Source organism: Sinocyclocheilus grahami, unplaced genomic scaffold (genome assembly GCF_001515645.1).
Source record: "Sinocyclocheilus grahami isolate Dianchi unplaced genomic scaffold, SAMN03320097.WGS_v1.1 scaffold2339.1, whole genome shotgun sequence".
Lineage (NCBI taxonomy): Eukaryota > Metazoa > Chordata > Actinopteri > Cypriniformes > Cyprinidae > Sinocyclocheilus > Sinocyclocheilus grahami.
In genome coordinates this window covers 59,355-75,923 of record NW_015507518.1, presented here as the reverse complement: position 1 = coordinate 75,923, position 16,569 = coordinate 59,355, and the positions used below count along the sequence as shown (strand labels likewise).

The 16,569-nt window shown below is 36.3% G+C and overlaps 1 protein-coding gene across 1 annotated transcript in view; it reads left to right on the top strand.

The window, feature by feature from the left end:
- LOC107574791 (potassium channel subfamily K member 3-like) overlaps nt 1-3,845 on the top strand; it is a 22,685-nt gene extending 18,840 nt beyond the window's left edge. The window contains exon 2 of the mRNA XM_016261230.1: nt 2,610-3,845. Coding sequence (XP_016116716.1) covers nt 2,610-3,478 — 869 coding nt within the window. The 3' untranslated portion in view covers nt 3,479-3,845. The remainder of the gene's footprint in view (nt 1-2,609) is intronic.
- Nucleotides 3,846-16,569: the final 12,724 nt, after the last annotated feature.

Sequence of the window (16,569 nt, the reverse complement as noted above, 5' to 3'; positions counted from 1 at the left end):
AAAGTTTCCATTCAATCTTAAGGTAACCTCATTTCTGTCTAGGAGAAATATTTGAAATGGTAATGAGATCTCTTGTTAGCTTCAATGCCATTTATCTACACCATTTCAATCAAAGACAATGCATGCTTTGTCATATTTGAAGTTGTTTTATGTAGACAGTGTTTTATTGCACAGTGATTTAACAGAGGAATCCATAACCTATATTTACAGTACATGCATGCAAAAATGGGCTGTACAAGACAAAAGTTTAATACTAAACAAAACAAAAATAAACACTGGTACACTAGTATTACATTTGCTAAAAAAAAGGGATTGCTCTTATACTAAACATCTTGCACTTGTAAGTCCTTTCTAGTGTGTTTGGAAAATGTGGTGTATACAATGCTGGACATTGAAGATCAATTTAAACATTAAACTAGTAACCCTTGATATTCTGAAATGTTTAATGCTATTTAAACTACTATTTAAATTATATTAATACATAACTGTTTAAATGGCAGTTTTAGTATTTACAATATTAGTAAAAGTTTAACGTTTCTTCTAAAATAAAAGATAGCTGATATCTCAATGAGACATATAAGATAATCACCCCTTAGTATCCTGAGCATAGAGTAAGCTCTGTCAGAGCCATAGTCTTGTGGGCAGCACATCGACGTGAAGACAACTGCATTTCAGACAATATGGGTTTGAATCCCTGCTAAAGGTACTTTCCTGCTCCTGTTCAATTCTCACCTGTCCAATTGTTTCCTGTCTCTACTCCTACTGTCCTGACCATTAAAGGTGAAAAACCCCATTGCAATATAACGGCAACCTCTGAGCAGTAAAACATTTTTATAACAGAGTCTTGCAAGAGATTACAGCAAGACAATAAAGAGATCTCCCATGTTTCTCACACATTTCTCTCCCATTGTCATTTTGGATTCCTTTTCTTTCAGAACTTTCTCATGTCTCAGTTGTGTCTACTTTTATTTCTCCTAAGGATTTTTAGTAGAAACATCTGAGACACCGTTGAGAAAAACGGTGAAAATAAAATATTCCTAATGGAGTCTTGATAGAGATTGCAGCAAGACAATAAAGAGATATTCTATGTTTCTTCCACCATATTCTCTGTTCTGACTCTTTTTTTCTCAAATATTTCTCATGTCTCATTTGTGTCTACTTCCATTTCCATTCCAAAGGAATTTTAGGAGAAACATCTGAAATGCTGTTGATATTAAAATGAGAGATATATGAGAATCTCATCTAAGTCTCCTGGGCTTAGGAAAAGCAACCACTGAGCAATAAAAGTTTTCCTATGGGCTGTGGAGCAGATCACGCACATCCTTTAAAGGAATAGTTCAGCCAAGAATGAATATTTGCTGAAAATGTACTCATCCAAGAAGTAGATGAGTTTGTTTCTTCATTGGAACAGATTTGGAGAAATTTAGCATTACTTCACTTGTCCAAACTGCTGATAAAATCATCACAATAATCCACAAGTAATTGACATGACTCAAGTCCATCAGTTAATATCTTATGAAGTGAAATGATGTGTGTTTGTAAGACACAAATTAATCTTTAAGATGTTTTTTAACTTCTGTTGCTTGAGGCCTCTATCCATTGTATTGCTTTTTCCAGTGAAATTTCATCTCTTCTGAATCTGGAGCGATATATGCACAGATCAAGCACTGTTAACTAGTGAAAACAGTCCAAAACCGTTCTAAACAAATATGGCGGTGGATTTTGATGTCAGAGGAAAACAGGGGAATTGTTCATTGGAAGAAGCGTTATTATGAATTATGGACCCGTATTTTGGCCAGAAACGATGGTTTAAAATTAAGACCCCTTAATGATGGATTTGTTAGAATACAAGACAGATCAAGCAACTTGGTCAATTCGGATACCGGTTGCTGATTTTTTTTCTTTGTTTAAGCAAATTAGTTTGTTGTTTATTTGCTCTATAACAGGCAAAGTGGCCTTAATCAAAAAAAATATCTAGGCATTTAAAATTAGCAGCATGAGCAGCTGTTTTTTATTTTTGTATTAGAATTTATCATTTCAATTCTGCAAAAACAGAATGGTCTGATTCTAGATTTGTGAAATTATGCTACAAAAGACGCCTGCACAAAACCCAAACAGCAGACAGATGGAATCAAAATGTAAATTCACTCTCTGACAGCAGGTGGCGCATATGGAACAGCAGCGATATAGCGTTTCCTTGGTTACCGCTGTAAACTAAGCAGCTGTGCTTATGAACACTACTTCGTATGGAGGAAAGAGGAAAAGAAAATGCCATCAAAACTTTTCTGAAGACAGGGCTCGAGTCCCTAAAGTGCTAAAGTGCCCTTTCGGTCCGGGCCGCAGTTTCAGCCAAGGGGGACCAACCCCCCACCCCAAGCCCCGACCTTGATTGATAGTACATTTTTTTACATATTTTTCTTTCTATATTTTGCATATTGTGAACCGTGAGCTTGCTCTGCCTGTACAGTATTTTCTCCTCTTTTTATCAGTCTTCAGCCTCTCTGCCCTCTGTTAATGTCCTGTGTACAGACTTAATAATATTGCATAATTTATGAGATTGATTATTGACAACCCTAAAAATAATGAATTACGCCCATTATATTTTCTAGGATATGGTCATGCGGCCCCCAGCACGGATGGTGGGAAGGTGTTCTGCATGTTCTACGCTCTCTTGGGGATCCCCCTCACCCTGGTGATGTTCCAGAGTCTGGGTGAACGCATCAACACCTTTGTCAAGTACCTGTTACACCGTCTCAAAAAGTGTCTTGGCCTTCGGAATACCGAGGTCTCAATGGCCAACATGGTGTGCATTGGCTTGATTTCCTGCATGAGCACCTTGTGTGTAGGAGCAGCGGCTTTCTCCCGCTATGAGGACTGGAGCTTCTTCCATGCGTATTATTACTGCTTCATAACCCTCACCACCATTGGTTTCGGGGACTATGTAGCCCTGCAGAAGGATAATGCTTTACAAACCAATCCCCAGTACGTTGCGTTTAGCTTCATGTACATCCTCACGGGACTCACGGTCATCGGCGCCTTCCTGAACCTGGTGGTTCTGCGTTTCATGACCATGAACGCTGAGGACGAACGTCGCGACGCCGAACAGCGTACGTTGCTGTCCCGAAACAGGCAGACCGGCGGCACTGGAACCAACCATTGCATGTCCGACCCGCCGTCTTCATCCACTGCGGGCCATGGAGGAGGGTCCGGGAAAGGGTTGTGTAACGTCTATGCCGAAGTACTGCATTTCCAGTCCATGTGCTCTTGTCTCTGGTACAAAAGCCAGGAGAAGATGCACTACTCGATTCCCATGATTATCTCTCACGATCTGTCCAATTCAGACACCTGCATGGAGCACAGCGAGACCTCTGACGCCCTCCACTCCAACGGCTGCGTGTGCAGTGCCAGTTCAGTGTACACGGGCCTGCTCAGCCCAGCACATTACCAAAGACTCTCCAAACGCCGCAGCTCCATCTAGAGGGCTGGAGGATGTATTGCATGTGAATCTCTTTCGCCTTACGAAACCAACCACTGTTGTACTTGGGGTTGAAAAAACGCTGCTTCTAAGCTGCTCGGATCCTCTGTCAGTCAAATATATGTAATGGGGGGGAGGGGGGGAGGGGTGGAGGGGCAGGCTGTCAACAGGTGCTGCTTGAGGACCGGAGACGTAGCAGCGTGCAATAAAAACAGGATAAAGGCCTGTATTATTTGAGGTACACTTTGAGGATTTCGAGAAAAGACAAAACGCAAACTGCTAGCTCTTCACTGAGCTCAAGGGTAAATGCAGGTCTTTCAAAACCAACAAGTCCCAAAGTGTCAGGCTCTTCTGGTTTTGAGTTGAATAGATAGTTTTTGTGATGCAACTGTTTCTAAAGTGAATACTTTATCATCTTTGCAGGATTTAGGAAGTAATAGTAATTAGTAAAGAAATAAAATATTTTAAAAAACAATTGTTTTATATGAGAACTTTGCTAATGATTAGTATAAACCTTAGTCAGGGAAGTGCCGTATTTCATTTCTGATAGGAATAGAGTGCTGCAGTGATGTTGTATTTTTGTAGGCCAACCCGAAGCTTAGCTGGTTCCTTCAACGTTTTGTTCATCATGATAATCTTCGCAAATTAAGTAACTTTTATGAATTTTGAAGCCAAAATTCCATCGCCAGAAGTAAAAAGCTAAACATAGGCTATAAAAACTGAACTAAATGCTCAAAGTCAGCACCATTAAGCTTCTGTTTTCTTTATTTAAAAATATTTTCCTTGAAAGCTTGAATCTAAATAGTTTGCAAGCATGCGATTATAAACACAACAAGGCTGTGAAAGATGTCTAATCAGTAACTTCTGCAGTCCCATTTAGCCACTTGTTAGCAAGTTCCTTTTTAAGGCAAGTAAATGCTTTTTTTTTATCACAAGTGGTTATTACTGATGTAGTCTATGTCATATAATAAAATGTGAAAATATCTTGAGCTTGTGTAAACCACACACCTTATTTCAGACATTTAATAAAAAACCCATTCATAAAACATTTTGTCTTCAGAACCATGGAACCGGAAGTGCTAAAATGCACTATGTTTGCAGGTTTTGGTCTACACAATATGTTATCCCTGCAACACTCTATGAAAACAAGGCTTTGAGGGATAGAAGTACAGTGCGTTCAAAGGATTGTATTGCATGCCAAACATGCCGATTGGTTGCTGATGAAAAGTCTTTTTGGAAAAACTTTCAGCAAACAGAACCTCAAACATATAACAGTTTTAAAAGTTGCGAGTTGTGAAAATTACATATCGGGGACCTTTATAAAGTTGTAAAGACTAAGTATATTCCTCACAGCCTCGTTTTCATCCATGTCAAATTCAATATGGTATCTAACCTGACTAAGGTCTATATGATTTCGTCTTCTTCCACACTCAAACTCACATTCACAATGAGTTGTATTGTTCATCTATCCTTGTGTTCCCCTTTTCTGTTTTTATTTTTTGTTTTTATCCACTATTATTTTAATCCATCAACATGTTTGTCTGAATAATTTGTTTGCATTATTGTAGCCATTGTATCATCTATGTTTTTAAATAATATTGGATTATATAATTAAATAGGATTATATTGTACTTGAAGTTGCACTTTAGATGAAAACTATTAGCTTCAGCGCTGTAGCCAAAAGTGCACAGATTATCTTTTAAGGTCAACGTGAAATCTGAATGTACCCGATTATTACTTTCTTAAAGAGGTCATATGATGTTGCTAAAAAGAACATTATTTTGTGTATTTGGTGTAATGCAATGTGTTTATGCGGTTTAAGGTTAAAAAAAACACATTATTTTCCACATACTGTACATTATTGTTTCTCCTCTATGCCCCGCCTTTCTGAAATGCGTAGATTTTTACAAAGCTCATCGGTCTGAAAAGTGAGGTGTGCTCTGATTGGCCAGCTATCCAGTGCGTTGTGATTGGCCGAATACCTCAAGAGTGTGATACCATGTTATGCTCTATACCATATTGAGATGCCCTGTGTCCCGGAGTGACGAGACAAAAAAATTCAAACCCATTATAAACGAGGCATTTGTTGCATCCAGTGGGGACATAATTACGGATTATAATGACTTATACTGTCTTTTTATGTGTTGCGTTGCATCGCACCGCGTAAACATAAAACCATGTCTGCATTTGTGATCGGAGAAATGACAAACAACAAGCACTACTCTACACTGCTCAAAACTCTCGTTTGAATCGTCAGTGGCAAATCCTTTAAATATAAAAACATACTTGCAGTCTAGGAGTCAGAACAGCCGGCATTGTTGTCTACTCTCCCAGGATCAGGAAAGTCCTCCATAAAATGTGCTGCACACATCTGAATATTTGAGTTGAACTGTTCTGGAACAGTGTTGTAAATACAACTTAACCACTAATTTCTAGTCGTGTCCTCTTTTGTAAAATTTGGGCGGTGTTATGCAAATCTTCCCACATCGTGACATAGACATGTGGGGGCGTGTTTAAACGAGGTGTTTTAGGAGGGCGTGGACGAGTCTTAACTTTGATAAAGAATATCTCTTTGGGTTTGAGACTTTAGTCTTTGCAACTTCAGGGATCTTATCTATTCACAATCAGCTTGTAACACTCCAAAGAGAAAGGAAAACTTGAAATCGCATCATATGACCCCTTTAAAACATGCTCCTGGTCTTATAGTACACAATTCATCATGATATTCCAAAGGACGAAAATGTTTGTTTTTGCAATCTTTGATTAAAAATTCTAAAATAATTTTAACCAAGCCAAAATAATAATATGAACATGATGTCATAAAGGAATTATTCTCCCAAAAATGAAAATTTGCTGAAAATGTACTCACCCTGGGGCAATTCAAGATGAGTTTGTTTCTTCATCAGAACAGATTTGGAGAAATGTATCATTCCATCACTTGCTCAACAATGGATCCTCTGCAGTGAATGGGTGCCGTCAGAATGAGAGTCCAAACAGCTGATAAAAACATCACAAGTAATCCACACCACTCCAGTCCCTCAGTTAATGTTTTAACTTCAAACCTTTGCTTCAGGCTAAAATGTGAGTCTTTTCTCTGAACCAGGAGAGAATTATGTACAGATTAAGCTCTGTTTACAAGTGAATACAGTCCAAAGTAGTTCTAAACAAACATGTCTGTGAATTTTGATGTGAGAGTACAACAGTTTTGCACTTCACAAGATGTTAATTGATGGACTGCAGTTGTGTGGATTACTTGTGGATCATTCTGATGGCACTTATTCACTTGGATGGCCTGAGGGTGAGTCAATTTTCAACCAATTTTCATTTTTGGGTGAACTATTCCTTTAAGTTTGAACAGACCCTTCAGCCTCTACATCCCAAGCATTCTCCATTCGGCTACGGATTTCCACTTCCACTACGGAATTTCAAAATCCAAGCAATTTTCAATGGATATAACCCATCATATATTTATATATATTCTCATTATGTATGCTTTTAACTCGGAAATACACCATATTACAGACGTAATGGGTTGCAAAGTGTAACTGAACAGCAATAGTCCTTTTATTATATATATTTTTGTCAGTAGTACACAACATTTTACAACCTTGTATAATGACATTAGGTCTAAAGGTGTTGATATCTGAAGATTGACTAAAATTATTATTGACATTTTTTTAGAATCAGGTTTAAAGTTTTTTATATTTACATACGTAAAGCCGTATGAATGGGTTCCCATAAAACTGCACTTTTAAAATCCAAAATACTTAATATAACATCACAAATGTTTGTGAAACTGGATATTTCATTTGATTAAACTATACTTAAGGTGGAAACATCAGTGGCTTGTTCTATTCTAACATTGTATGCATTTGCAATTTTAGAGCAACTAATCAAAAGGTCACTGCTTTTCCTTTAATGGCCTTGAACTGTCATCATAGCTGTTTTCTAATCTAAACTCACTTCCCAATCAAGATTTGGAAATCCAAAGTGGAATCATTTTGCATATAGATCATGTGGGCCTGTCATTTCTTAGAAATGTCAAATGTGCTTGTTGTTGCTACTTTTAGCACATAGGAAATATAATCTAAGCAACATGTCAGAAGAACATGTATAAATGTTTATTGTATTAACATCCTAGTTTCACATAGTTGCGTACATACTACAATACCAATAACCCGTCATTTGGTGCTTGTCATGTCATGTTTATGAAAACAAGTTTGATATTGTTTGCTGGGTGCCTTAGATCGCTACTAATGTTTGTTCCAAAATGTACAAATTGCACATTGCATGATAGAGTGTAATACCTCCCCAAAAATTCTGCCTTGATCCTGTTTGTTCTTTCTTACACTGTAAATCAAAGAGCATCCCTGCTAATGTTACTCTACCTCAGAAGGTTGAGTCAGTGTGGAGTTTTCCCATCTCCCTTTCTCCTGCAAAAATGAAAAGAAAAAATCATAGTTGCCCCTTCTCAGCAAAGTTGTCAGTTCGGATCATCTTCATCCAAGCCTCTCTTTCTATTTGGGAATGAAGCTGCATAATATGTCCACCTAGGGGCAAAGAAAGTATTTGACAAGGGCACACTTTAAAGCAGAGAACTGTGTGTTTGTGTGCGTGTTTGGGCATAGAAACGTTCGACTTTCAGTTAAATAAGCATTATTTTTGCCACTTTATCGCTTCTGCAGTTGAAGGAAGGGAATTTAGATTATAGAATAGAAAGAAATGCATGTTTCTAAATTCAGCTTCATTGTAAAAAATCATTAATTCCCTTCTATTCTCAAAACATTTCTTGCTGAATTGATTGTTTAAACATTCATTTGAAGGGGCCTGTTAAATGCCATTCTTAAAGGATGTATTTTTTAACTATTTTATTGTATTTTGCAATCATAATAAACTTATGTCCCAGCTGTCTGTTCAATAAATACATGATGTTAAATATGTATTAAAATCGTTTTTGTTGATAAGCCACACAAGTTCTTCTAATAATCAGTCTTAATAAAAAGCTATTAGAAGCACTGATCTTTAATTTGTGATGTGATGTCTCTAGTATATATTTTTAGGCTCTTAAAGAAATAGTTCACCCAAAAATGTATATTTGCTGAAAATGTACTCACCCTCAGACCATCCAAGATGTAGATGAGTTTGTTTCTTTGTGGGAACAGATTAGGAGAAATTCAGCATTACATCACTTGCTCGCCAATGGATCCTCTGCAGTGAATGGGTGCCGTCAGAATGAGAGTCCAAACAGCTGATAGAAACATCACAGTAATCCACAACACTCCAGTCCCTCAGTTAATGTCTTGTGAAGTGAAAAGCTCTGTAAGAAACAAAAGAATCAGATGCTTTCTTCCTTCTAAAATACGAGTCCTCCATTCATAATATTGTTTTCGCCAATGAAAAAGTCGTCTTGCCTGAATCAGGAGAGAAATATGCACAGATCAAACTGTTTACAGTCCAAAATAGTGATGTGAGAGGACAACGGGATGGATTTTTTTCACTGGAGAAAGCATTATTATGGACTCATATTTTGGCTAGAAGTTAAAATGCCTTAAAGATAGATTTGTTTCTTACAAACACACAGCTTTTTGCTTCACAAGACGTTAAGTTGTGTGGATTACTTGTGGATTATATCACTGAATTTTCCCTCCAAACATTCATCTTGGCGTCAACAGGCCATCAAGCTGGTCGGGATAATATGAAAGAAATAGAGTAATGTTTTGAAAGTGTCAAAGTGTGTTATATGAATTCATTTAAATTCTATACACATAATTTGTATTAGAACTAAGAGTCTTTTGATTGTTTAACAGCCAATGAACTCTCTAAAGGGCTGTTCACACCGAACAAGTTTTTTTTTTTTTTATCCCACACTGCTAATTTTCCTTAGTTTTTCTATGTAAACATGCGCTAGTTGGTTTTAGATCTTTTCACGTCTTTTGCAGTGTATTGCTCATGGCACAGCATTATAAATCAAAAGTTACATTTCAAGGGATTTCAGCATTTAAAAAAACACATCTCGAAACCTTGTGATTTTGTTCCTTCCACTGCCCTGCTTTTCACGTTTTTAAATGCAAAGATGTTCTGTGTGAACGGCCCCTAAAGGTCTAACAGTTTGACTGACTTGTTTGCAATGCAAGATATCGGTTGACAACTAACACATGAGTGATGAATAATGTAACCTTATGGAAAATCTAATTGTGGCATGAATATAACATGTAAATAATCTAATATTCTAAATTTAAAAGGACTTTTATCAGCTTGTAGGTGCTGTATGACTTTTAGAACTCAAGCCCTTTTTCGTAAAGAGAGAGGAATTGGAAAGAGCGGGAGCTTGAGGTTTTGTGGGCTGATTAAATAATACAAACACGGCTCACGCAGCTGTGACATTCCTCTGTCACGTGAGGGACTCTCAGAGCCTCTTATATGTCTCCAACTTCAGCTTCTATCAGCATCAAAACCAGCACTCTCTTCCCATGTCAGCTGAGATCAGATGCCCTCACGTTTCAGACGAGGACAAACCTAGGGTCTGAAATTAAGCAGGCATTAAAAAAATAACAAGACTGTCTTCCAAGAGAACTGTAAAATGATATCGCATTATTTTGTGAATAAGAAATGCAGAAGGCAGAATATATCAAGTTTTACCTTTTAAATGGCATACTTTCCTCTTCTTCTTTTTTTTGTTCTGCGCCCTAGACATCCTTTATTTATTCATATTTTGATTAATTATACATTTGTTGAGCATTTCACCGTGTATGGGGCTCTTCTGATGTGTCTGACAGAGTCCTCGGGCCGCAGGAGTCCTGTTACGCAACACTGCTGACTGCACTTTTACTGATGTTTCAGCATGGCCTCCAGGATCCCTCTGCACCAGCCTGTTCCTGCTTTCTACCTCACTTCCTGTGCAAATATTCAAATACAAATCAAGAAAGAAAAACGTTTACTCAGCTTAAACATATCAGAAAATGAGTTTAAACTTTCATTGAGTTTAATGGTTAAGTTAAGAGTGTATTATTTTTATTATTATTATTATTGACATTCACTAAGAACAAATAAACAAAATAATAATTAAATCATGACAACTCTCTGAAGATTTTAGCATGGTGATGGATATGACAATGTTAATGTATTTGGTCTTGGTAGAACAGATCTGCTACGCTGCTGCTGAATTACTGCTGCTGTTGGTTATTGCTGTAGTTGTAGATTATTGCTGCTACTGCAAGCTAGTACAGGAACTTGCTACTGCCAATGCATATGGCGCTGTGAGTATTTAAGACATACTGCTGCTGCACAAATAGCATATAAAATAACCCCGTAGCAGATCTATACAGGTGGAGCTGGGGAAGGTGGAGGGTTTCAGAGAAACTCTGAAAGCGCGCTGCAGGAATCTCAAGTGAATGCTAGCCAGCCATATAAATGAAAGGCAGTAAGCTCATTGGCTGCATATGCAGCATGAACCAATCAGCTTGTGCCAAGTCGTTTAACTCTCTGAACATCATCAGTTACGTTAACACCCCGTCAGAATGCGCCATCTAGAGTTTCATGACTGAACTATATATTTAAATAAAAGGAATGTTCAAAAGGAAAATCGAATGAATAACTAATGAGCTAAATTGATTTATTAATTGATTTATTTCAATATTTGACCACTAAAATGAATGGATAAGTAAGCAATAAATAATTTAATAAATACTATTTATTTATCTCATTAATTATTCATTTAGTTTTCTTTTTATTCCTTTTTATTTAATTATTATTTAGTTTATTTGTTCTTAGCGGTCCAATGTTGTATCTCAATAATAATAATAATAATAACTATTTATTTGGAAAATTAATAATTCATTAAACTTTTCATTACATTTATTTTCATTCGATTATTATTGTGTTTAGTTAATTTTTTTCTTAGTGGTCAAATGGGGAAGGAAATCTTCAAGTGACAATCTCTCCTTTCAAATGCTGCTTTTCGGTCACTGCAGCTTCAGGACTGTCTGTACAAACTCAATTTATGGCACTATTAAAAGACCAAGAACAAAAAAGGCAAGCAGTACAAATACATAAATAGACTGCAGTGGGAAAGAGATAAAGAGAGAGAAATTAACATAGTTAGCCCTAAATGTAGCTCAAAATAACTACCTTTGTGTATCATCTACCAAATTAAGACAGAAAATAAAGACATGTTTAATTGTGTAATTTCCAAAACATGTCATATTTGACGTTACCATAGAACTTAGCGGTTCATCAGCATTACCAGCTGCCCAGTCGGGTTTTATTGCTTTTTATTGCAAACAAACCTTGATGAAACATTCAAAAATCCTCTCATCTTGTTTGCATTTGCGTCAGTGGTCTAAAGCAAAAGGTTAATTGAAAGCAATGGGGTTTCTGAGAGCATCAATATAGCGACTCTGAGGGGAACGGCTGACGTCTGCTGACTCACAGGGGTCCTTCACTAGATATACTTGACATGCAGGAAATGAGAAACAGATCCCTGCTAATTAAAATCTACTATATATGGTACTATAATATAGAATAAAATATAGCTGCTTATATAATACAATAAAAAAGGGCAGATGACATGGCATAATTTTGCTGTCCAAAGAGAAAAATAACAGCTTTTATCTAATATTTTCATATTTTGGTTTAATCAATTTAAAAAAAAAAGATGTATTACAGTGAAATTACAGTGATTGGACTATTTATGAAATGTGAAATACAGAAATGACAGTCTCTTGAGTGTCACTGAGCATTTTGTTACTCAGGAACCCAGAAGGTGGTAAAAATAAAACATATTTAAAGCAGGATCATTATAGTAAACTAAAACTAATTAACTAAGTAACTAACTAACTAACAACAAAGTAAATAAACTGAAAATTATATGCACACATCTTAACAGTGTTGGGGAAAGTTACTTTTAAAAGTAATGCATTACAATATTGCGTTACTCCATAAAAAAGTAACTAATTACTTAGTTACTTTTTATGGAAAGTAATGCGTTACGATACTTTTGCATTACTTTTTAAATCTGGACAGGGCTTGCTTGTTTGTTTTTAAAATAAAAAAGTTCTATTTTGTTCAATTCAACAGTGAAATGAATAAGCCTCAGGCTGAAGGGAAAGTAAATTTTCGTCCGTATACAGTAGAATGCAGAAGAAGAAATTTCAACACACTTCAGCAATAAACAGACACAAATGTTGTCTAGAGTAATTTGTGCTTATTAATACGGTTGAACTGGATCTTATATCCCTGCAATCAGTTTCACCAGAGACGAAGTGCATTGAATTTATTTAATACACGAGTTTCACAATTTGAGTTGAATTACTGAAATAAATGAACTTTTCCACGACATTCTAATTTATTGAGATGCACCTGTAAGTGTAATTAAAAACTTTACTTTACAAAGTATCAGAATAGCTTGATACCTTGTCCTGCAGTGTTACATGACAAACATCTAAAACCCTTTTCGCAGCATTTTACTAACTGTAGCTATAATTCATACTTTCAATAAAATTTCATTTTGTCACTTCACACTACTGAAATGAACTAGTGAAATGGTGATTAAATGTGGTGAAAACTTAAAATAAATGGTAAAATAGCATCTAAAATAGGTTTTAAAAATGAACCAAAATTGATGTTAAAGAGTTTAATATATCTTGTGAATCTAAGAGCATTTGAGTTTCATTTATTGAACTGCACAATGCTAGAACAGAGTGGATAACTATCTGCCTGGTGACCAATCAAGCTTTTAATTCGTTTTTCAGCCAGTAGGTGGCGTCCTCTGCTCATCCCATTAATATTTTTCGGTAGTGGTAAGGTGTTGTTTCTAAAACTGCTAGATTACTGTACTTTCCTGAAACGCCATCATGTGGACACACTAGCAGGGTTGAGACGCCACCTTCTGGACAAGACACATAACAAAAAAGTGTGCTTTAGAGACTACACTGGGCAAGACATGGAGGAATGAGACATACCACAAACAACAGATCAGATAAACCTTTCATCAATCAACTCAGAAACGGCTTATTTACTCCTAAAGGGTGCATAATAGTGCCCTAAAGGTACAATTTGGCTGACGTCGCAACCAAAATTTAAACGCATCAATGTCTTATGACGCTGGGGAGTTTGGAGATCCCTGGTCTTGGGGAATTTGTGTGATTATGCATACAGGATGGATGGCAGCCATACTAACACTGCAATTAATTATTTAAACAAATGGACAGCTCATCATCAGAGGATGACATTTAGCATTTGTGATGAATTAATCTCTCGTTGCTAACTGACCTTTATTTCAAAGTCTCCATGATTAAAGCAGCTCACCGCTTCCATCATGCGTCATGACAGGAACTCACCAGATAATTAAAGGTGGGGTAAGCGATTTTTCAAAAACACTTTAGAAAACCCATTCGGGCCGAATAGCAAAACAAAATTGTAGCCAATCAGCAGTAACTAACTTCGGACATTAGCCGAGCCGAGCAACAGAAAGATAGAGATGGCGGATAAAAAACAAAAGAGGAAAACATCTGCGGAACAAAAAAAGGCTTAAGGCAAATAAGGCAAGAAGTAGGACCTGTGTAAATATCGGATCAGGTTTCCAGCGCTGGAGAGAACTCAAGGAGCGGAAGGCCTGCGATCGGACGCCAAGGTTGCTTTGTTTCTTTTCGATAGGTGAGTAACACGTGTCTGCGCCGCAACAGCTAAAGTCTGTCTAGTACACTGGACGTGACAAAGCGACCGTTGAAAATTATTAGAAATTTGTGTCAATACGTCACGAATGGAACGCAGCAGCAGTTTTGCTTTGTTTCACAGAACTAATCCGTTGCCTGGGTTGCGTACATATGTGTGGGGTGGAGCTATCAAAATAATGGCGAGACACTTTTGGGGTAGAGGCGTGTTTGTTTTGGTGATTTCAAATGTCAACATTGGCTACCAGAAATCGCTTACCCCACCTTTAAAGGGGTCATATGATGCTATTTCAAGTTTCCTTTCTCTTTGGAGTGTTACAAGCTGATTGTGCATAGATAAGATCCCTGAAGTTGCAAAGACTAAAGGCTCAAATCCAAAGAGATATTCTTTATCAAAGTTAAGACTCTGCCACGCCCCCCTAAAACAGCTCATTCTAACACGCCCCCACATATCTACCTCACTATGTGGAAATATTAGCATAATGCCGCCCAAATGTGCACACAAAGAAAGAAGGCATGGTTTCAGTAACCGCAGTTAGTGTTGAAGCAGCATGTCAGGGAGACGCTGTGTGTTTCTAGGCGAAAGCAAAAGCACTTTATTTGGCCTTCCAGAAGTAGATGCATTTAGGAATCTTTAAGATTACTTACAACAGAACAGCAATGCATTTTATGGACGACCGTTTCGTGAACCTAGGAGAGGAGGTCATTCTGACTTTGCTATGACAATCTGGCGCTTCTGAATCAGCTACTGTAAATAATGTGTTTTTGAACATTAAAGCATGTCAACATATTCTGTTACACCAAATACACAAAATAATGTTCTTTAAAAAAGCATCATATGTCCCCTTTAAAAGAGCCGGTCGCTTACTTCCGGTCCAAGCATAAACTTCTGCATGTTGTGGAGGACTGAAGAAAACAGAACGTCATTGGCTGCAGGACAACAAATGTAAATGCTGTATATCGATCTATTGTCAACACTCAATCAGAGTAAGTGTTAATAAATGAAACCTAAAATATATTTTATCTGATAAGAACACTTTAAAAACACTGCACTTTAAACATTCATCTATTGTAGAAATAAGTTCTCTTTTAGTTTACAAAGAGCATTATAGCAAACCTTTTCCTTTTTTAATATCATGATGAATTTAATATTACAGCTAAAAATAATACAAATAGAAATTGTATGTGCAGTGGGTATTTCAACTGTAACATTTGTGTCTTAATCATCCATGTGACCCATCAGTTTACTTATTTAGATTCAAACTTTACACCGTGTAACTTTTTTAAATCATACAACATACACACATGTACATATGTGAAAAAGTATATTAATCACCTGCTGGTACACTCAGATAACTGGTTTTATATTTGGTGACTGCATTCTGTAATGACTGTATGGCAGTAAAGGACAGCCACACATACAGACCACTAATATGACATGGGGAAAACAAAACAAAAAAGAAAACAATGAAACATCAGCCTGGCATTTTAATGCAGGATAGCACATTACAACAAGGTTATTTTACACATTCTCACAAAAAAAAAAAAAGATTTAAAAAACAAAACAAAAAAAAACATGAGAACCTAACATTTTTGGTTGAAACAAAACAATAGAATGTCGAATGGAATGTCAGTGAGTCTCATTTATAATATCTATTGCTTCTTTAAACATTATGAATTTTTCTGTTTTTGAGAAAATAAACAACATCAAAAAACCCCAACATTCTATAATATGTGGGGAATGTTAGTTATCCCTGAGTTAAGTTACATCTAAGAATTATCTGTTTGTTTTAATCCCAACCTGTGAAATGCATGGTCAGTGGACCTGAAAGAACAAAGTTTTTAATAAAATATAGTATGTAAAGATGTTGCATTTATAATGCAAGGCTGGTATTATGAGAAACATAAAACTTTTTTTTTTTTAAGTTTTAAGTTGCAGATTCTGTTCTGATGTTCTCACGCTTGGACAGGGGTTTCTGACCAGGTTCACTACATTTGTGCTTCACTCTTTGCATTTCTAAGGTTAATTTTTTGACACTTCCATGGAGTATATCTTATGTATCATTAGAACTATAGGCAACAAATCTTAATATCCAGCTCAGATCACATTTATGGTAAAATACATTTCAAACTCAAGATTCATGGTAGGGTTTCCGACATTTAATTGTTAACGCTTGCTCATGTGTCTCTAAACATAGCCTCCAGAGCCAAACAGATTTTCTTTTGTCAGTATTTTTGTCTTATTTTCCAGTAAAAACTTCAGAAGCCAGATTGTATAAGAATAGTTCTTAGAGAATATATCTTAAGAAAAATAAATTAATTAATTCAAGATATATTCCCATATAACAAGAAGTATTATCTTAAACTATTATTATTATTATATAATTCTATTGTACATGTATTTTGTTTAGATATTTCAACATT